Below are 22521 nucleotides of genomic sequence, written 5' to 3' on the forward strand. Positions count from 1 at the left end.
ACTTTATTTTTGTTTTCGTGTAAACAGTGATTCGTGTCATTTACTTAGCTTTAACTTTAGCTTAGCGTTTTGTAACTTTTGTTGAAAAATATGTGCATGCACGTATATTGTGTCAATTGCGAGTAGATCATAAAACGAGAGTTATCTATAGGGGGAACATACGTCTGGGTGTCCCTGGATGCGAATTTTCGTTTTACAGGGTACTTGGGGTGGTTAGAGAAAAGTCATTAATATTCAAGTAAAGCGCTACCTGATAGGGTGGTGAACGTGAAAACTCATTATTATTCGCAGAGAAGCGCTACCTGATTGGATGGTGAACGTAAAAACTCATTAAAATTCTGATCCCCGGGAACGTCCTCTTTTTCATCTCACCACATATGGTAACCCTACCGACGAGCCACCGCTCCGCCCTGCCCTTATGCTACGGATGCTACGGTGGTAATTACCAACAAGAATTTAAGTCTTTTAAATACAGAGGACCCAAGGCTTATCTTCATACTGCGCAGATAAGAAAAACATTCATACCTCCAGTAAAATACAAACAGCCACCTCAATGACACCCTTCCAGACCAGTCATAACTTTGCACATTAAATCATTTTATCTTAATATTTTTTGTAGTGTAGTGTTCTCTACAGAGCAGAAATTCATAAATGTAGAGCAGGCAAAATACATGACTGTATGCTTACATACAGGCCCTAATCTGTTAATGCACCGTGTTTAATTGAGGAAATTACTTTTAGTAAATCAGTTATTAAAGAGATTAAAAGGTTCAGTCTCTTTTTCATGATGCTTTTTCCAATGCAGGGTAACAGGGAGCCTGGATCCTATCCCAAGATACAGGGCACAGGGTGGTGCACTTTGGATGGCAATTAAAGATGCCAGTTTCCTAAAGTGGCATGCCTTGGGACTGCGGGAGGAAACCCACAGAGACCAGGCAAAGATCACACGCACAGAGCCTGGACGAGAATCGAACCCAGAACCTTGGATGGATACAATGTTCACCATCATACGACTGTACAGATAAATAAATAAATACAGAATAACAAACAGTTCAGAAAAGATGGAAGGACTATTTTCATGGGGGAAAAAATCATTTTTCAGCAGTAAGGTTGCTCAATAAACATAGATCTTTGTAATCATCTCATCCAGTAAGCAAAGATCTGTTCAATAAGCCTGTCCAATAAATAACAGTCTGTGCAATATGTTCCCCCAATAAGCAAAGGTCTGTGCTCTAGGCTTATCCAATAAATAAGAGTTTGAACAATATCCTCATCCAATAAACAGCAGTCTATGCTGAATGCTTGTCCAATACATAAAGGTTTTGGGCAGTATGCTCATCCAATAAGCTATGGTCTGTGTTGTACCCTATCCAATACATAAGGGTTGGGCAGTATGCTTGTCCAATAAACAAGGGTTTCAGCGGTAAATTCATCCAATAAGCAGGAGTTTGGTAAGCATATTCATCCAATAAGAAAGAGACTACAAATTAAGCTTAGACTCTCTTATTGCTCTCTACAAATGAATTAAAAGTGACCTGTTCGTTAATAAAGCAATAGACAGGAAGCACACAAATTATCAGGCTATTTTGACACCAGGAAATATTAAAGCTCAGTGCTAAAGACATTAATAAAAGGAACATACACATGATGTATGAGGTGGCATCAACTGGATTTACGACACCTTTGATTGCAGCTCCTATTAAGGAGACAGACATGCACAGAGTAAGAGTCTTCGGGTTTAGATTTTTAACTATTTATAGCTGTCAAATGCAGCTTTAGACCTGCCACATCTCCCAAGATGCATCAGCAAAAGCCCATCCACAACCCTCCATAGTAAGAATGCTATTCACCGAGCCCTTTGTCTGTTGGCCACACCCACCATACCACATGCTCACCAAGCCTGCCATCATTGCCAACCACACCCAGACTGTAGGATGTGCAGGATGTATAGGCCCCCAGCAAACATCTGCTCCTGGTTCATTGAAATGCGGAGCTTCTCACCCACTTATTAACCGCAAGCAAACATTTACCCACCAACAGAAGATACATAATGAACTTCTCCTTGCCTGATCAACATGCACAAATTGCGACGACTCATTTATAAACAGGAAGCGTGCAACAAATCATTTGATCGTCCCCTACCTATGGAAGAGGTCGCTGTCCCGCCTCACTCTGCTCTTGGCTGAATATAAACCGTGTCTGAACTGCTGGAAGCAATCCCCAGAGTCGGCTCACGTTACGGAATCGGGGACACGCCACAGGTGGGGCTGATGGCATGGGGGCGGGGCCTCGCCGGAGCCACGCCCTCCCACGGCTCGCCCACCTGGTCCCGCAGGGCTCCGCCCGCTAGCCAAGAGCCAGAGCTTAAGGGAACCCAGCGGGCTTGGGCAGAGGAGCGGCAGAGGCTCAGAGGTCCAGGTGGTGTGGGAGGGAGGGGCGTGAGGCCTCCATCCTGAGCGGGAGGAATACAGAGCATTGTGGGCTCAGCGCAGGTCTCCATCTGTCCCCACAGCGCCTCCCCCACCCCCCCGGCTAGAGCAGGGTCCTGCCAGGCTCACTGTCACAGGCAGCTTTAAATATGGAGAGGAGGGTCATTGGCACAAAGCCTGGCTGCTTTACCCAGAACCGAGAGGCTGGAGACCCAGCGAGAGCTCACACTGATTACGGAGGGGTTTGGAGCATGAGGGACAAACAGGACGCTGAAACCAAGCTTTGTTTGCCATTTGCACAAGAACCAGTACAAAGAGTTCGTTTTTGCATATCCCATCATACTTCCCTTTTAATACACTCACAGACAGACACAGACACGCAGTCCATGTATTCATATATTTATGGGGACTCTACATTCTTCAGTGGGAAGAACCTTAACATTAACCTAACCCTAACCTAACCCTAACATAATGACAACATTAACCCTACCCAGTCATAACCTTAACCATAAGTAACAAAAACAAAGCACTTAACTTTTGGCAATCTTAGTTTTTCTGATTGCATTCACAGACTTATATAAAACTGAGCTTACACTTGGCCCCCACAAGGTAAGAAGTTTTGGAGAAATCTGGTCCCCACAACTTCATTACAAAAGCACACTCAGAGGTGAGGGTGAAGCTTGCGGTCTGAGCACATAATCAGCTATGCCTCCACCACCCGGGAGACCAAAAGACATTAGACTACTCTGTGGATTATGGGATTCGAATCAGTGACCTTCTGATCACAGGCACAGAGGCCAAACTCAATGAGCCACACCGAATCCTGCAGAAGTACTAAAGACTATGGTAGTCCTCTTGAAACACGGTCAGAAAACCAGCAATAAAAGCCCAAAATCCGGCTTTTAAAACTGGCACCGATAGATCGAATAAAAAAACTCTACCAATCAATGAGAAAAGGTCATTTTAGGCCAAACCGCTTTACACATGGATGGATGGATCAGAACCAGCATGCAGGTGTGAATTCAGTCCTTTGTTCAGACTTACTTCAGGTGCCTGTTGACTGGGGCTGAAACAGTGAATCACTGCATGGTGCCTTTAGGAAAATGCACCCTAGTAGGCAGGACACTGGGGTCTTTATTTTGACAAAATCGACACGGATTTTGAGTCGCGTTTTTTCAGCATCTGCTCACGGCTGCTTAAGCGCGGCTCCGACTGTCTGAACTTCCAGCAGAAACAGGCTGTAGTCAACTGGCCCTAACCCTAACCCTAACCCTAACCCAAACGGGCAGAGACCGGGAGGGCAGCGTCAGAGGTCCGAGTAACGGGCAGGGAGAGGAGCCTGCTGGCGGCCCTCCCGCGCTCCACAGGTACCTCCCTGTCCGGGGCACCTCCTTCCCTGGCTGGATTTAGCGCAGTGTGACGGGATGGGCTCGTGGTTAGTTAGGGCCCACCGGCCGCTCGCGAGTGTCTGACCCTCGCGGCAGAGAGGGATTAATTAAAGTCCGACGGCTCTGCAGATAAAAGCAGAGGGAACGCGGTGCTCTGGAGTTCCTGAAAGAGGCAGTGGCTGTTAGCACATTAATATGGTCTAACTGCCACCATCCCCCAAAAAGCAGCCATCATTACGACATCACAAGCTCTAAATCCCCAGCAATAAAACATCAGCACTCCATTTTACCACACGCTATGTCCCAGTCCTATTTTATCACTACCTTTTGGCTTTATCTGAATGTGCCGTGTCTCTCTGCTGACCGTCAAATATTCATGTGCAGGCCTAAATCCCAACGTTATCTCCTCCAATTAAAATTCAATTATTTCAATTATTCAGAGTGGTGATAATGATGTCATTAAATATCTTCCTCTAGAAGATTCAATCAAGCCTCATCATCTTGATTCACACTCAGAGTGACAGATTAAAGCGTGTCATCTTTTAGCCGGGCAGAAAAAAGCACACTGCGGATTATGTGCTTAATTATTGAAAATCCGTATATGCATGAACAACACAACTGCACTACAGTGAGAGAGAATAGGTATGTGCTTCAATGACCATCTGGCTTTAGGCTGGTATTACAAGCCACGCTATGCAGAATCGCACTAATGTACAGAGCAATAACACAATCATCACCTCAGTTATACACACGGACTGCTGTTCCCAGGGTCGCCAAATACTGCCTGTGATTGTAAAGTTTGCATCCTCATCAAGCATTTGTGATGAAGAAGCAGCTCTGTAACACCAAACTTCCTGGGATATGATCATTCTAAGGTTTCATATAAAATTAATCTTAGCTAATGAGTAGCTAGATGATCATAGCTAGCTAGCTGGTTAGCAGAACATGATGCTATAGTGTCTCCTAAATAAGGAACGTGTTTATTCGATATTTAGTGTGGTGACTGTTTGTGGCCAACAGGGGGCCCCCAAACCTCAGGGTCCCATGCAAATGATAAAATGAAAGCCATATATCTGCCAGCTTACAGTGTCAGAGGGAGGAAGTGTGCCGGTGAGAGAGGTGACCAAGAGGCCCTGAGGGAAAAGGCAGAATAAGAGCAGGAGGAGCATTTTTCCACGGAAGCACGGTCAACACGGCGACCTGCTGATTATCTGGAGTTGGAGTACCCGTCAGGAGCAGGCAATGCCAGAACGGTGGACTTCGGTGCATTCTGACGGAGATGGAGCTTTGGGCGAGGACGACAGCTGACATGTCACAGTGCTACAGGAACGTCACGGGGAGACAGCAGAACCACACAGTGGGCAGCATGCAGAGAGAGTCATGGTCACACAGCAAGGTCATGGCTAGGAGCGCTAACACAGACACGCCACGCTGAGTCACATCTTCACATTCAGGGAAAGTGTTACCAAGCTGAAGCTGTTAATCCCAGCTCACTGCCCGGCGCAGTCGCAGTGCAAAACGCCCCACGGTCCAAATCCCAGCTGCAGCACTGGGGCGGCAAGATGCACACATGCCAGGACCAGTGCAGCAGGAAGGCTGGACGTCACCACCGCAGATCTGCATCAGGCCACTAGGTGGCTCAGGATTATCCCTTCATCTTACCCACAGGGGTCAGGAAGAATAGAGCAACACAGGCGAATAGGAAATGCAATCTGGTATCAGTCATCACAACAGGCAGGACTGAACCTTTTCAGTTCACAAACCCATCTTTCATGTGAATCTACCCAGAGAGATGAGAAGCACATGGTCAGATATCCACCTTAATTTCAGGCAAAACTCTACTGATTAAAAGCAGTTTTGACTAAAGACTCTGTCCTCCAAACTGTGACCCACAACCTCCCATCTGTACCTACATGATCCTCTACAGTACCATGCATCCACAAGGCCTGACCTTCTTAAGCAGTCCACCCACTGATGCCAAGCTCATTACGTTTCATGTCTCTGCGTCCTGCAGGTGCACCAACTCCCAGGGTGGGAGATGCACAGATCGGGGAGGATCACCGACCAAGCACCAGCACCGACCAAGCCACCATCAGCAGAGCAGGACTAGGCTTCCATCTCACAGCCCAGCACGGGAGACAGACGACGTACGACACGGGGATCCTGTTACACTGCAGCCTCATAAATAAACCGAACCCCTTGGAAGATGTCCCTCTGTCGGATGAGAAAGATGGAGGCCTGGGTGAACAGCCGGGCCAGTTTCAGATCTGTGATTTTCTTTATGGTGAAAAATGATTCAAGGTTACAGTGAGGGAGTGGAGAATGGCCTCTGCGCTTCGCTATATTAGGGAGCCTTATGAAGTGTCAGGAAGAACCTGCTTTTGTCTTCAGAGCTACTTCAAGTGCTGAGCTGCTTGGAGGCTTCTTTCTGCACATCACCTCTATACCTAGTTGTTATTTTTGCACTTGTGTCCTTCTTAGCGCGACTGTTCTCCTGTGACCTCTCTCATTAACAGGCTGATTTGGCCACAGACCTGATGCTGACTGCATGTTTTTTTTTAAGTCATCGAACCATTATTTTCAAGCTCTGCAGCATATGACAAGTGCCAACAAACATGCCACATTCAGAACCACTCAGATCATGTGCCTTAGCTGCTCATGTTTAATCAAACAGTACGTCAGCCACTCGCTCCTGTCTGTGGGATTCTGTTTTTATGCAGCTACAGCCAACTGATTGGCTGTTTAGAAGAGCAGGCAGTTTGTGTCGTCAAGCAGGTCTACCTAGTAAACTAGCCATTCAGTGTATGTCCTACATACACTGCCGTAATACTGTAGAGAGCAGAGACCCAAAGAAGCACCATGCATAAACTTCACTAGCACAAGACGATTTATGCATGCATCACATGACCGAGCACACCTTCAAATGCTAAACTTTCATTTGCTGAGCATGCTGGGTAATGACAACTTCCCCGCGAGGGCACTGGTAACACTATTAGGCATGTGGTGCAGTGATAATGCACTCCAGGCAGATGGCACTGGATGCTAATTAGGGGCTGTGTTCAACTGGCTCGGCTACAGATGGTTTGCGCTGTGAAGGCCCAGCGACCGAGCCGCTGGAGCAGAGCCAGCCTGATGGAGATGCTGACCTTACACGGAGACAGCAGGCGGGAAAGCCACCAGAGCAGAAGGAGCCGCGGCACCAGCGGCTTCGCTAACGTTTCACACAGATCTTGCTCTGGGTCAGAAATGAAGCACCAGGACATGGACCACAGACGGCGGTGTGGAGACCCATGAGTGACCAGGTTAGTGAAAAGACACGGTGATGGGTGAGGCCTCAGAAAGTGTCCCCAAGAACTGGTTAGTGGGAGGAGCCTCGTATAGGGGAGGGGCATTGAGTGGGGCAGTGGGAGGGGTTTATGGCCTATAGAACAGTGACAGAAATGGGTTAGGTAGGTGTTCCCAAGCTTTTCAAGTTCATGGACTGATTTACGTCATTCACTGGAGAAACATCCAGGGGGTTAGGAAAATCAATCGGCAACATCATGTCATTTATTACCCAACAATTACCCAACCCCTAAGCCAAACCCCAGTGTCCTGCGAACTGGGGGTCCGGACCCCCTAGTATAGCGCTGCCAAACAGCTTGGTGCACTGAAGTAACACTCATTACGGGCAGAGCAGTAATCCCAAAGCAGCCCTGGGGGCCATGATCCAGGCACAATGAAAAAGGCTCAGGATCCCCGGGAGTGATCAGCAAACGGGCCGCGATCCAGCTCCTGCAGCCAGTGGACCCGCGGAGCCACCCAAGCAGCCAGCGGACCCGCGGAGCCACCCAAGCAGCCAGTGAACGGGCTTCATGTCTCTGTTTCCCAGATGCTGACCGGCTCACTGAGAACAAAACAAACTCAGCGGATAACAGTTAGAATCCGTCGTAAAGGAGCAGTGTTCTAATTCCATCACTTTTCTGGAGTTTACCCAAATTACATCCTAATGATGCAAAGAATCCAGCTTTCATAGAGCTGGGGAGTGCATTAAACTCTATTTGCCTCAACCTCCAGCATACAGTTTAGTAGCTATTTAAAACGTATTCGTTCATTATTTTATTTTAGACAAGAAAAAATTTAGTGGAATAATCATGTCCACTGAAGTGGCTGCGGTATTACACCTGCCGGAATCAGGGATGAGAGAGAGAGAGAGAGAGAGAGACCGAGAGAGAGAGAGAGAGAGAGAGAATAAGCACTTTCAATCCATTCAGTGCTGAAAATTATCCATATAACAATATTTATTAAAGCTGTGTCAAAGGGATCAGAATTATTTTGATGTCAATTGGTTTGTAACAATGTGTTCATTTGTTGATTTTCTTTCACTAGAATAGATGTGTACTTTATCTTTCGTTTTGTGAAGGGTGCATGGGTACCACACTGCAAACACACTGCATCACGTTAGCAAATATTCGTGAAAGACACAAACAGCATAAACACTGGTGTATTACTGCAGGGGGGGGGGGGGGGGGGGCACTGGATTTCACACGCACTGTGTGTTAAGGATAAAGGCGTGGAGATCGCTGCTGGGATGAAGCTGATCCTGTGTGGTACAGCTACAGGACACAAGCCTTCCCAACACCTAGAAATCAAAGCCTCACAACCAGCCCACACAAGTGTTACTAGCAAATACACACTCGACTCCCAAGTTCAGACCCGGAGCTGTAATTAACCCTTCCGTCAGCACAGTGTGTGTCCGGCACCACTGCCAGTTCTGCTCTCAAATGGGTGTTTTTGTGCCAGAAGAGCACTGGTGCTGTCCTGTTACACAATGACTCACAACAGGCCGATTGGAACCAGAATCTGAAACCAACCCCACAGGGCCATCTCAGACACGGTGTGAGTGTGCGTGTGAGCGTGCCTGTGTATGAGATCTCTTTGTAGATAAGCCGTTCAGTGTGCAGTGGCTTAGTTGCCATGCAGTGCCAGTCACACCACACCAGATGGTTAAGTGTTCAATTCCCACTGAAGGGCTATGCAGCAGAAATCCTATATGGTGCTTATGTGCTGATCTGATTTCAGTTACAATGTGTGTATCTGCATCTATATCTGCCTCTTGTGAATGTATCTGCCCTGTGTTCATCTGAGACCAGCTCCCAGATCACCATCACCTTGTGCTATAGGAGACAGGCAGATGTTATGCATTCCCTGTGCACTCTGTTTGCAGTGTTGCAGTGTGATTATTTATTCTGTTCAAACCAGGCAGGAACCATGACAGAAAGTCTATGCCTGTAACTGATTGGCATTGGTGTGGAGCATGCTTGCATTTACAGGACCTTCAGCCTGACTGTTCTTGCTCTCCTACCCAACGTCAACGTTTGCATTACAAACGTACACCTTCACACTCATTTAGGTCTTTGCTGCCCACCAGAAAATCATTTTCCACATCCTCTTTAAAACCTAGAGTAAATTACAATATTACAAGCGTCTCAAAGCAAATTGCATATAACAAAGTGCTGAGATCCTTCCGGAAAAGCCTATGGCTGGGGAAGACAGACCACCCTCCAGTGGCAAATGATGTCACCGTGCCACAGGGGATTTTTATGAATGCTAGTAATGCTATCCAACATCCTTTAAACCCTGAAGCCTGGAGCATATTAACCTTTGCAAGGAAATCAGCAGCTAAATCGGTGAATCATGTTAGAAAACGTGCAGTACAATGACACTGTGGTAGATAGATAGATAGATAGATAGATAGATAGATAGATAGATAGATAGATAGATAGATAGATAGATAGATAGATAGATAATCAGAAGTATAACGAAGCCATGGTCACGTGTTCCGCACCCGAAGCGTCTCCAATAAAATTATAAGTTTAAAGTTTTGCAACTTTAGTCATTTAGGGGGCCGTAAAAACTACTGTGGTAAATATACGAATTTGCAAACGAGAGTGACCGAGGGATGAGGTGTATATTATTCGTTTATTCAGATGAACTGACATGATGTTTTTTTTTTCCTATCTGAGTTAATTAAATAAAATGCATATTAATTAATTTCGCTCCGTTACTGGGTCAAGCCAATTAAATTAACATATCCAGTTTAATGTATTTTATCAGTATTAGACGCCCTTGTCTAAAAATTAACAATGTTACTCTTGTGTCAGTTGCATCTAAAGCATTCATTATAGCAGTTCATGTAGTTTCGGTGTTTTCGTTTTTCTTCTCCTCCACAGATGGCCGGCTCTTTTAATGTGGTCACCAGGTTCAGATTTACACAGCAAAGCCGAGATTACATTTTCCCCCCAAAGCCACATCAAACTAACAAATGACATTTCCCTTACCTTCCGCTGCGAGAGCCGATTGCAAAACAAGTGCCACCATTTCTAGCAAAAGCAGACATTTCATGGGCGCCCCATCCAAAGGTATCTTTGCCTTTTTGCGAACACATACCGAGGCTCTCACACCTCTCCATCCATCCGAAACGTACAAATCATCAAGTCCGCCGCTCGTACCAGACGCCATTTGTGTGTCAAAAGGATGTATTGCAACCGTCCTCCCGAAAAAGACATCTGATCATTGTGGCAGCGGACGGGGAGAAGATCCCTTTATCTCCGGTGGTTGCGCCTTTTGCAATCATGCCGTGTTGCTCCGGCACATAGAAGCGGAAACGCATCAGACGCTTTCAGTCACTCCGTCCCCATGCTGCATGTGTGCGAAGCGACCCTCTGCGGCTCCCCAAACACAAGGCTGATATTGCAGTTAGGAGACGTCATTTTATTATGAAAGAAACGCCGGATTTCATGCGCAAGGAGGATCGGGGCGCAGGCGACCGGCAGCGTGCAATTTAACGCCACATAGTGGTTATAAAAGCTATTACTGGCCGGTAGGATAAGTCAGTGTGTAGCCCTTTCGGACTTTGTGCGAATCACAATGATTATTTTAAAAAGGTTCAGTCCTCTTTATTGAATATATGCATATGAGGATGATTCTGTTTGCATAATAACATTTTACCAGATTGGTGTTGGGATGACAAACCTCAGACCCTATGGCAATCCAGGAAAAAACAAATGAATGGCAGACATATTTGGGGTGATGCAAAGGTACTTGCTGCCTTGGTATGGGGTATGGAGAAATACAGTCTAACTGCTATGAGTAAAAGGGTTAATAACTATCTATCTGTTTAGCAGAAACTATTATATAAAGCAACACACAACTGAGAAAGCAGACAGGAGCAATTGGGGTTAAGGGTCTTGCTTTGAGGCCAACAGTGAAATTACTCTGCTGACCACACGATTTGAACGAGTGACCTTCTGATTAGAAGTGCAAAGCCACACATCAGCGTCCCATTTTAGTTTCTGATGAGATTTTAATCTAGCCTCACTGCTGACAGGACAAAATTACATGGTGTCAGGATTTAAAACCAGAATGCGTAAGGTTCAAGTTCTATCCAGGGCTCTGCTAATACATTTTCAGTTAGATACGCAGCTGTTTAAACAAATTACAGACTGCGTAACAATACAACAGGTGTGTAAGGAATCCTCGGCTAAAGAGATAAACCATATAACATGGAGCAGGGGGATTGTCCTCAGGAAGATTTTCATGTGCAAACAATCTCAGTAAAGCCCAACTACACTCATCATGGGCAACTCTGTTCCGTATCCATACTTTATGGCACAGGTACCTGACTTCAGTCCTGTTTAACACACCTGATTCAACTTCTTGTGCTAATTACCACGTTGCTCTTCAGCTGAATCATTTATGGTGGAACAGGGAAAGAACTAAGGTACACAGGGCTGCGGCCCCGCAGGACTGCAGTTTGACACCCCTGCATTATGGTGTGACACATTGGAGAATTCAAGTATACTGTATATCAGCATGGCTGGGAGCTGAGTTTCGAGTGGGAGGGGCAATGTCAAGTGGGAGGGGCAGTGTCTAAAAGGAGGGGCAATGTCGAGTGGGAGGGGCAATGTGGAGTGGGCGGGGCAGTGTCTAAAAGGAGGGGCAATGTCACATAGGAGGGGTTTATAACGTGGATTAGAGTATCAGATGATAACTGGTCCCTCATTATAAACCTCTCGCACATTGCCCCTCCTACTCAACATTGCCCCTCCCACTCAACATTGCCCCTCCCACTTGACAATTGGCTCCGGGCTGCAGCGATATGCCTCTTTTTAGGCAGGGTATTTTTAGTCTTGTCATTTTGAGCTGGACTGTGTAGGTAAACAGTAAAAGGGAAATGGATCTGCACTACATAATGCTGCTTTTGGGGAAATGCTGACTCTCCTGATATATAATATTTAATGTATAATTCTCATTTCGAAGTATTGCAGTACAGCATATGAAAATCTAACCTAGAACAGCTCTGGGAAATTACACTGGCCTCAACAAAACTTTACATAGGTAAATAACTTAAGGACCACTCAATATATTTGGGGGGTGGGAAGCAACCCTGTATGTAATATAACATTATGTATCTAATTGTTGTAATCATTATGAATATGCAGCCATTGTTCTATTCCCCCCAATATGATATATCATTTTGGGATATCCTTGCTGGAATTATTTCGACTCCTCTTGCTAGCTATTTATTTCGATTTTGAAACATCAGAGAGGTGCTGGAGCCCCAGAAACATTAAACCTGCACGTGGTGTTGCTGCTGGTAAGGCCCTTTCCCTGGCCGTGCCCCTTTTTATGGCTGCTGTTAAATCTCAGATGTAAGTCCAATGTGCCAGTATGTTGTGGGTTCCATGGTAGATATCCCATGTTGCCATCTGGACCCTCTCATTTCACAGGGTCTACAAAGTTTCACCATCTCACCATTTTCTCCTCTGAAAAATTACAGTGATCCTGTTAGGACCGGCCCCTGTCCTGCCCTCTTTCATTTGTCAGTTCCCCTGTTCCCCAGTGTCCTTGGCTCCTGCTGTGTTCTCCTGTTCCCCAGGGAGTTGTGTGACTTAATGGGTTGAGCGTGTGGTTGCCATTCACACTCCCCTTTATTGTCATGGGTTTGAGGCTGGCCAGTGGGCAGCCTGTACCAGGTTTTAGTTGAATATTTACTTCTCTTGTAGACCTGTGTTAGTCAGTTGTCTTCATTATGGTTCCTTTGTTTTATTCCGTTTATTTGTACTGGTCCGTTATCTTTGTTATTTTGGTCTGTCCGGGTGTTTGATCCTTTGTTGATTGCCCCTCCTGTGTTCTGAATGCTTGCTAAATGCTCACACTTGTCTCTTGTTGATCCTCATTGGGAATGTACTTAAGTGCCTGTCCCCGTTCCTCTGAATGACCAGTCATTCAGTTCGGTCGCGTTGCATGGGGCTGCCTTGTGTGTGTACCGTTCCTTTAAGTCTTACCCGCCCATGTTTCTTGCTTGTCATTGGTGTTTATTCCCCTTTGTTTGCTGCAGTTTGCTTCCTGTTTACTCGCTTGTTTTGACCCCTCATGCTTCCTTTGTTTTCCGGTCGTCCTTTTGCGCATGTCATCTAAATAAACCCTTTTCCCTGAAACCTTACCATGGATTGTCCGTTCTTTGACATGCCCTGTCATAACAGATCCATTACAAAGGGTCATCTTAAAAACAAAAGTGTGCATCCTATTCACTCCAAATGTAAAATAATTCAGCTTTTCGCATATCCATTCCATAATGGGCTATTCATGGGCTAGTGTGGAAACACTTTCAGAATTATATGAATCATAAATTATAATCATTTAATAATTTTGACATGTTTAATGAAAAATTTTGGAATGCTGCATAACCCCCCGCCGTATACTAATGGATATTTTACACAAACATTCTGAAAGCCCATGTGCCCCCCCCCCCCCAGCTGGCCATGTAACCTGCGAGCAGATCTGTAACTGTGCTAGAAGCACTGTAATGATGAGGCTCCACAGACAATCAACAGCTCAGTCAGAGAGTCCTGCAGGAGGCAAATCAGCAACTTCCCAGCTCACTGCAGGGACCAGTACAACCCAGTATAAGAACCAGCACCCAAAAATCACCAGCCGTGTACTATATGTAGTAAACTGCACAATGATAAAAACCCTCTGGCTCAGCTCCTGTGATTTAGCTGCTGATTCTTTTGTGAAAGCTATAAGTTGTATAATAAAGTCCAAATTAAGTTGGATTAACTGAGATGAGAAGCAGAGCTCTATATATTCTGCTATACTGTGTGGCACAGCTGTGATTCTACAGGCAGTTAAGAATGAGGCATGCGGGCAGGAGATGCCAGGTGAGCTGGAAATAAGGAACCGGGCAGTTTGCCATGAGTCACACTTGGAATTCACATCCCCACGACGCTAAAATTTTGGGTTTAATTAACTATTAAGGGGATTCAGAACCACAAACGCAATCACTGTACATGTGAAAAGATATATATGGTCTTGTGCATTCAGCAGTGAAGTGCATAGAGCACAGACAAACATGCAGTACAGTGTAAAACAAAAAAGTGCATATACAGCACATACAGTGCAGACTAATTTAAAATACCCCGTACACAAACAATATTACTATATTCTTATTTTGTTGTTATTAGTATTATTAGTACTACGATAAAGGAAACTCCAAATGCCCTGGTGTGCAATGATAGCTTTGTGCTTGGTCCCGCCTCCTCTAGTTGCTTAGAACCACATCCTCTACATTCTGATTGGTTATCTCTCTGAACCAATCATTTTTCGTTCTGCGCTAAAACACGCATGAGTTAAAAAAGGCCATCGTCTGACATATTGGTGACTGGGGCGTGAGTGTATCCTGCATTGGGTTGGTGCCCTGTGGTTGTTCCCACCTGATGCATGAAATACTCAGTGTGTTCTGTCTGGGCTCTTTTGCCACGTCCGTCATGGTTGAGTGTGTCATTGTCAGCTGCAATGCTAATATCTGCGACGAAAGTAGAGGATTCTTTAGGATTGCCAAAGTTATTTAAAAAAAAAAAAAACCCAGTGATCCTGAGAGGAGATATTCACTTTTATTCAGTGACGTCACCAGCAAAATGAAACAGAGCAGATCTCACTCAGAAGAACTTTAAACGGCGACAGAGTTTGTGGCGATCATCTTGTCACAGTACTTGTTTCTATGTGTTCATTTTCATAGAGAACAATACTAATCTTCGTCAACCTTCAAAAGGTTGACTTATATTGGTGGGAAATTACACCTGCCCTTGGAGATTTTCCACTCTTGGGCATGATCCGCTTGGATACAGTATGTTTCTCCAGCTAATCCAGATGATCAGTCCATCCACGGGTTTAATCAGCATTAACGGGAAACATGAACGGAACCTTATATACCCTCTGCACTTCTGCTGGATTGAGCTCAAGTTGATTTCCACGTCTCAGTGGAAGTTGGATGCATGCCGGCGGAGTCTGTATTCTCTCCACGTTTCCCCTCAAGCTGTATAGATTAAATGACTCTGATCCTTGGTGTGTCCTCCAACGAACCGCATTGACATGCAGCTAGTGCCGTGTCCCGTGCTCTCGCCACGACCCCCCCGCCTCTATTGCATTTTATAATGGCACACATACATCAGTAACTTGTAGTAACCCATCAAGTGTCTCCTAAATTGAGAGTGCAAAATGAAATGTGGTTAAGGTGCTCATACCCTTAATCTGCTACCCTTCCGTTCCTTCTACAAGCAGACTTAGAAATTCAGTGATTCGCCACATTGCGTTCGTCATATGAGTGCTTTTGAGTTGTAATTTTTAAAGACTGGTACTGAAAATGCAGATGAAAAAAGACAGTTCAGTAATTCGAGATGTTAGTTTTTAGGTTCTCAGCAGTTTGTGTCAGTTCTGTTCTCAGCTAGACAAGTAAAACATTTTGGATATTTTCTCACATTGCATATTTATAAAATGAACATGAAATTGTCTAAATAAATTTAGAGACTGTGCATCACTGTAGAGCCCAACAAAGTGGTTGCTGCATTTCTGTGGGCATCAGGGCATGTTTTCCATCACTTACACCATGCTTTTTCGTGGAGCCCCCTATTGACCACAAACAGTCACTACATTAAGTATTAAATACAAGCATTTCTTATTTAGGACATTGGATGCATGTTTTACTAACCAGCCAACTAGCTATGATCTTCTGTCTTTACTCACAAGCTGTTTAGTTTTTGAAACATCTGAGGGGGACAAGGGGGGCAACCAAGATGACTTTTTAAGTGGGGCCCAGAAACAACAAACCCACCCCTATGCCCAGCTGCAGGTGAGAGCCCCCTGGGGGCTGCTGTCTCCATGGGAGAGCTGAGAGATAGCCCTCCATACTTCAGATGTTGAGATGCCAGGACCCACCTCCCCGGCAGGGTTTCATTTGCTGAAAGTGGTCTAGTAGAAAACCATTGGAAGTGTGAAAGCCCTGAAGAGGAGAAGGGTGGAGCTGGTTGAGCAAGCGTGCCAAGGGGGCAGGGAAAATCCGGGCAGCAGGTGGGCATGTGGTGGCATAGAGACACTTAGCATCTGCCAGATTTATGCTTGGCAGAGGACACACTAGCACAATATACATGATGCAGACAGATGCATAATAACAGAGATCAGTGCTGTGTGCGATCGGCGGGGCGGGGGGGTTCCCCTTGGTATATTTTGCATTAGGGGCATTCAGAACCTCAAAAATGTGGCATTTGGGCAAAAGGGACAGGTGCTCAGTAGGGTGGCCAGATAATCCATGTCGGGGACGACACTTTGAGCTAGGACAGGATTTGTAAGCTACAATTTCAATTAAAAGTTCTTGCTGTGTGCTGATTGGTCAGTCTCCTATAATCATGCATGTGTCACTAATGTTAATATGAAACAGCTGGATGAGTCTTTCAGTCAAAGAAACAAACCAGTAAAAGTACAAGAGAAACTGAGCTACTTAGCTTTTCAGATATGAAGTAGTTTGTAAAACCTGAAGTAGCTCACATATTCTGGCTGACATGGATTATCTGCTCACCCTAGTGCTCAGGCACCCTCAGCCCCCCATACACGGCCGACGGAGAGAGAGGAGGGTAAAGGAGCTACCTACCTTATTCTGGAGGATCATGGCGGATCATGTAATACATGTGTACAGGGGATCTCATCACACGGCAAGCCTGACTACACACCGTGCGAGATGTAAATCACCCCTGCTCTGCTGCGGAGTGGCACGTGTGTCATGCTCTATCCGCAGCGAAAAGCTGGAATAGGTTTGGGGAACTGGGTCACCCTGGATGTTGGACGAAGTGACAGGGAAGGCAGTTAATGGCGAGAAATTAGAACTGAAAGGTGACCCATTACAGAAGACTTTGATTTGGATGCATAATTATTCAGTACACCATACGAGAGAAATCGGTGTCACACGTTTCTGAAGAAAGAGGTGAACAAAAAGATGGGATCTGCTGGAAATAGAAGGTGCATGAGGCTCAGAGAATGTCAGCGGTGCGGTTTGGCAAAATGCAGAAGGCAACGAGGCTAGTTTACCCACAATGCCCAGTGCTGTGGATGTTAAATAATGAACCCTGAACTGTTCCATTTACATTGTGCTTAATTAGCAGGAGCTCTTTCTGAAAGAAATGCACTTTTTTCTTTTGAGAAAGTAGGGCCAGCCAATTCCTGGAGTGACTAGAGGTTAGAGGTCTTGCTTAAGGGCATTGATCTGTGAAATCACTCCTAACTGTGGGATTTGAACTGGCAACCATCCGATCACAGGTACATTGGCCTAACCCTCACATTGCCTGCCCTAAGGGCAAAGGTCAGCATGGCCCCTGAGCTTCTGCAGTTGACTGGTGAGATTTAAAGCCAAGATCACTTGCCAACTAGACAGGCATGTTAACCAACTAAACCAGAGTATCACCTCCCTGTTCTTATATACAAAATGAAATGCAGCCATTTCCTGAACCTGATTTAAGGAATCCCAGCGTAAAATATCATCTTTCAATTTCCAATGAGATTTTTAAAAGAGGAGTCAAGCATTAAAAATAAAAATTAAAAATAAGACCATAAATAGTTGCATCATTTAGGAAGTTATCAGCGAGTGTATTATTAAACGTTAGTGTCTCTCTAATAAACTAGGGACTGGGGGGGCAGGGAGGTTAGTTAAGTATGTAACTGGGGGGAAACGGAAAGCCCAAAAAAATCATATTATAAGTAGGCACTGTAATAAGCCTACCCTTTGTTGTCTGTATTTAAACGCCAGGAGTATTAGGAATAAAATTCATGATTTAGAGGCTCTTATCTCATCGGACTCTTATGATATTATAGCAATAACTGAAACGTGGTTGAGTGATAAGGATGGACAAGAATATAATATGGATGGTTACACATTGTTCCGTAAAGACCGTATAGGTAAGAAGGGAGGTGGTGTTGCAGTATATGTAAAGGAAATCTTGCAGGCAAGGGAGCTTACTGATATAAGTAAAAGTACGGAAGCTATATGGGTAAAATTAGATGCTACAAACTCAAATAGCCTAATTGTCGGTGTTTGTTACAGAGCACCCAATGTAGCTGCTGAGGAAAGCAGATTGTTATACAGTGATATTAGGATTATGAGCAATAAAAATGATGTGGTAGTTATGGGTGATTTTAATCTACCGGGGATACAGTGGGACATTGTTGCTGGCTCTTCTGAAAATGAACTTGAGATGGTGGAATTAGTACAGGATTGTTTTTTTACTCAGTTTGTTAACACCCCTACCAGGGGAGATGCCATTCTTGATCTTGTTTTGTCTAATAACCAGGACAGGATTGGTAAATTAGATGTTTTAGAACCACTTGACAGTAGCGATCATAACATGGTTAAATTTGAGGTTAAGTTTAGTGCCCGAAGAGCAAAGTCCAAATCAAAAATATATAATGTTAGGAAGGCTAACTTCAATTGTATGAGATTAAAACTAGAAACCGTGAACTGGATGGAGTTAAATAACAAAACTGTTGAAGAGGCATGGGAATTTTTTAAAAGCACATTATTGCAAGTACAAGAGGACTTCATACCTGTTTCTAGCAAGAATAAATCTAGGAAATTCCAACCTAGGTGGTTTAATAGGGACATAAAGTATAAAGTAAGGAGGAAAAGGGCTTTGTTCCAGAGATGGAAAATAACTGATGATGACATAATAAAGCAAGAGTATCTAAATCTACAGGCTGAATTAAAAAATGACATTAGACGAGCTAAAAGGAATGTCGAAAGGAAGATCGCATTGGAGGCTAAGGATGACGTTAAAAGTTTCTTCCAGTATTTTAACTCTAAAAGAGCTCTAAAAGCTGAAATTACTAATCTGCAGGATAGTAAGGGTCTTATAATTGAAAACGACATTGACATAGTAAATGAGTTCAATGATAGTTTTGCACGGGTATTCACTGTCGAGGACACTAGTAACTTACCAGTTCTTATTACTAATTCAACATCGTCTATAACTAATATATATATAACTGAAGCTGATGTTTTGCAAAGCCTAGCTAAGCTCAAAATAAATAAGAACATAAGAACATAAGAACATAAGAAATTTACAAACGAGAGGAGGCCATTCGGCCCATCAAGCTCGTTTGGGGAGAACTTAGCTAATAGCTCAGAGTTGTTAAAATCTTATCTAGCTCTGATTTAAAGGAACCCATGGTTTTAGCTTCCACTACAATAGCAGGAAGACTATTCCATACTCTGACTACACGCTGTGTAAAGAAGTGCTTCCTCAAATTTGTTTTAAAATGTTCTCCCGCTAATTTCCACTTATGGCCACGAGTTCTAGTATTTAGACTAATATTGAAATAGTCATTTGGCTGAACGGCATCCAGACCCGTTAGAATCTTATAGACCTGAATCATATCCCCCCTTAGCCTCCTTTGCTCAAGGCTGAACAGATTCAGTTCCGCTAACCTCTCCTCGTAAGACATTCCTCTAAGACCAGGAATCATTCTCGTAGCTCTTCGTTGCACCTTTTCTAAGGCAGCAATGTCCTTCTTGAGGTATGGTGACCAAACCTGCACACAGTATTCTAGGTGGGGTCTTACCAAGGAATTATATAAGTGTAACATCACCTCCCTTGACTTAAACTCCACACATCTAGAGATATAACCCAACATTCTGTTCGCCTTTTTTATTGCTTCCCCACATTGGCGAGAGTGGGACATGGAAGCATCAACATACATACCGAGATCTTTCTCGTAATCAGCTACCTTTATTTCAGTGGAACCCATAAAATATCTGTACTGTATATTTCTGCTCCCTGCATGGATTACCTTACATTTATCTGTGTTAAATTTCATCTGCCAAGTATCAGCCCATTCGCTAATTAAATCCAGATCCCGTTGGAGCCTCTCTGCTGCTAGATTAGTATCTGCTACCCCGCCCACCTTAGTGTCGTCTGCAAATTTAACCAGTTTACTGTATGTATTCGTGTCAATATCATTAATGTAAATTAGGAACAATAGTGGTCCTAAAATTGAACCCTGCGGTACCCCACTATAAACGGAGGCCCACTGTGACATAGTGCCTCTAATAACTACTCGCTGCTTCCTATCAGTTAGCCAGTTTTTGATCCAAGCTGCCACAGTTCCTAAAATTCCTGCAGCTTTAAGCTTTAACAAGAGCCGTTTGTGGGGGACAACATCAAAGGCTTTCTGGAAATCTAAGTAAATCACATCATAGGCCTTTTTGTGATCAATTTCACTTGTAGCTTCCTCAAAGAACTCAAGCAGATTCGTTAAGCAGGATCTACCTCTCCTAAATCCATGTTGGCTATCCTTTATAATGTTATTTGCATCTAGGTAATCTACCATTTTCACTTGAATTATAGCTTCCATTATTTTTCCAGTAATGCTAGTTAAACTGATTGGCCTATAGTTTGCCGGATTACTTCTATCCCCTTTTTTGAATATGGGTGTTATATTAGCATGCTTCCAATCTGATGGTACCACACCCGCAGATAACGATTTCTGGAATATTAAAGTCAAAGGTTGGCTAATAATATCCCTCATCTCTTTCAAGACTAAAGGTAAGATGCCATCAGGCCCCTGTGATTTATTTATTTTGAGTTTAGCTAGGCTTAGTATCACATCAACCTCAGTTATACATATATTGGTCATAGACGATGCTGTATTCGTATTAATTGGTGGTAAGTTACTTGTGTTCTCTATTGTGAACACCCTTGAAAAATAATCATTAAACTCATTTACCATATCAATTTCGTTATCAATTATAAGGCCCTTACTATCCTGTAAATTAGTGATTTCAGCTTTTAGTGCTCTCTTGGAGTTAAAATATTGGAAGAAACCTTTACTGTCATGCTTAGCCTCCAATGCAATTTTTCTTTCTACATCCCTCTTTGATAGCCTAATGTCATTTTTTAACTCTGCCTGTAGACTTAGATACTCCTGCTTGATTTTGAAATCATTAGTTATTTTCCAGTTGTGGAACAGAGCCCTTTTCCTCCTGACTTTATTCTTAATTTCCTTAGTAAACCACCTTGGTTGTCGTTTCCTAGATTTAGTTTTGCTGGAAACAGGTATGAAGTCCTCTTGCACTTGCAACAATGTGCTTTTGAAAAATTCCCATGCCTCTTCTACTGTTTTGCTATTTAACTCTGTCCAGTTTACAGTTTCTAATTTCCGTCTCATACCATTAAAGTTAGCCTTCCTAACATTGTATACTTTTAATTTAGACTTTGCTCTTTGGACACTAAAATTAACCTCGAATTTAACCATGTTATGATCACTACCGTACAATGGGTCTAAAACCTCTAATTTTCCAATCCTATCCTGGTTATTACAAAAAACGAGATCAAGAAGGGCTTCTCCCCTGGTAGGAGTATTAACAAACTGAGTAAAAAAACAATCCTGTACTAATTCCACCATCTCAAGTTCATTTACAGAAGAGCCAGAGACTGTGTCCCACTGTATCCCAGGTAAATTAAAATCACCCATAACCACCACATCATTTTTATTACTCATAATCCTGATATCATCATATAATATTCTGCTTTCCTCTACAGCCACATTAGGTGCCCTATAACAAACCCCGACAATTAGGCCATTTGAATCTTTAGCATCAAGTTTGATCCATACAGCTTCTGAATTTTTATTTTTATCAGTGAGATCCCTTGCCTGCAAGTTTTCTTTTACGTATACTGCAACACCACCTCCCTTCTTGCCTATCCGGTCTCTACGGAACAACGTATAACCATCCATATTATATTCATCACCATCATTGTCACTCATCCATGTTTCAGTTATTCCTATAATGTCGTAATTGTCTGAAGAAATTAAAGCCTCTAAGTCGTTAATTTTGTTTCTAATACTCCTAGCATTCAAATACAGACCACTAATGGTAGGCCTTTTACAGTGTCTACTTTTAATTTTTATTTGGGCTTTCCGTCTCTCCCCACATAAATTCTTAACTGACCTCCCTGCCCCCCCAGTCCCTAGTTTAAACATTCCTCAACTATTCTGCACATACGCCTCCCCAATACACTGGTTCCCCTATGGTTCAGATGCAACCCGTCCGGCTTGAACAGGTCCCACCTGTTCCAGAAGGTCTTCCAGTGCCCCATAAACCTGAACCCCTCTTTCCTACACCACCATTTTAGCCACGCATTTAATCCCCTTATCTCAGCTAATTTTGCCTGACTTGCACGTGGCACGGGAAGTATTCCAGAGAATACCACCGTGGATGTTCTGCTTCTGAGCTTATCCGCGACTTCTATAAATTTATCTTGCAGAACAGCCCTTCTGCCCTTTCCTATGTCATTGGTGCCAACATGCACCACGACCACTGGATCCACCCCGGCTGGGGC

At 44.0% G+C, this 22521-nt stretch overlaps 1 protein-coding gene across 8 annotated transcripts in view; it reads right to left on the reverse strand.

Annotated features, from left to right (window-relative positions):
- The window catches only part of LOC111858135 (UPF0606 protein KIAA1549L-like), a 39467-nt gene extending 28807 nt beyond the window's left edge, over positions 1-10660 (reverse strand). For 5 of the 8 annotated variants that reach the window (XR_002841515.2, XR_002841513.2, XR_002841514.2 and 2 more), the window contains exon 1: positions 10138-10660. Coding sequence is in view for 4 of the 8 variants with exons in the window: in XM_023839603.2 (XP_023695371.1) it covers positions 10138-10318 (181 nt within the window). In the remaining 4 variants the exon portion in view is untranslated. Of the gene's footprint in view, positions 1-2142; positions 2229-10137 lie in introns of those variants that run through there. The other 3 variants (XM_023839605.2, XM_023839604.2, XM_023839606.1) reach the window with 2 other exon arrangements.
- Between the last annotated feature and the right edge of the window lie 11861 nt (positions 10661-22521).

This window comes from Paramormyrops kingsleyae, chromosome 13 (genome assembly GCF_048594095.1).
Source record: "Paramormyrops kingsleyae isolate MSU_618 chromosome 13, PKINGS_0.4, whole genome shotgun sequence".
Classification (NCBI taxonomy): Eukaryota; Metazoa; Chordata; class Actinopteri; order Osteoglossiformes; family Mormyridae; genus Paramormyrops; species Paramormyrops kingsleyae.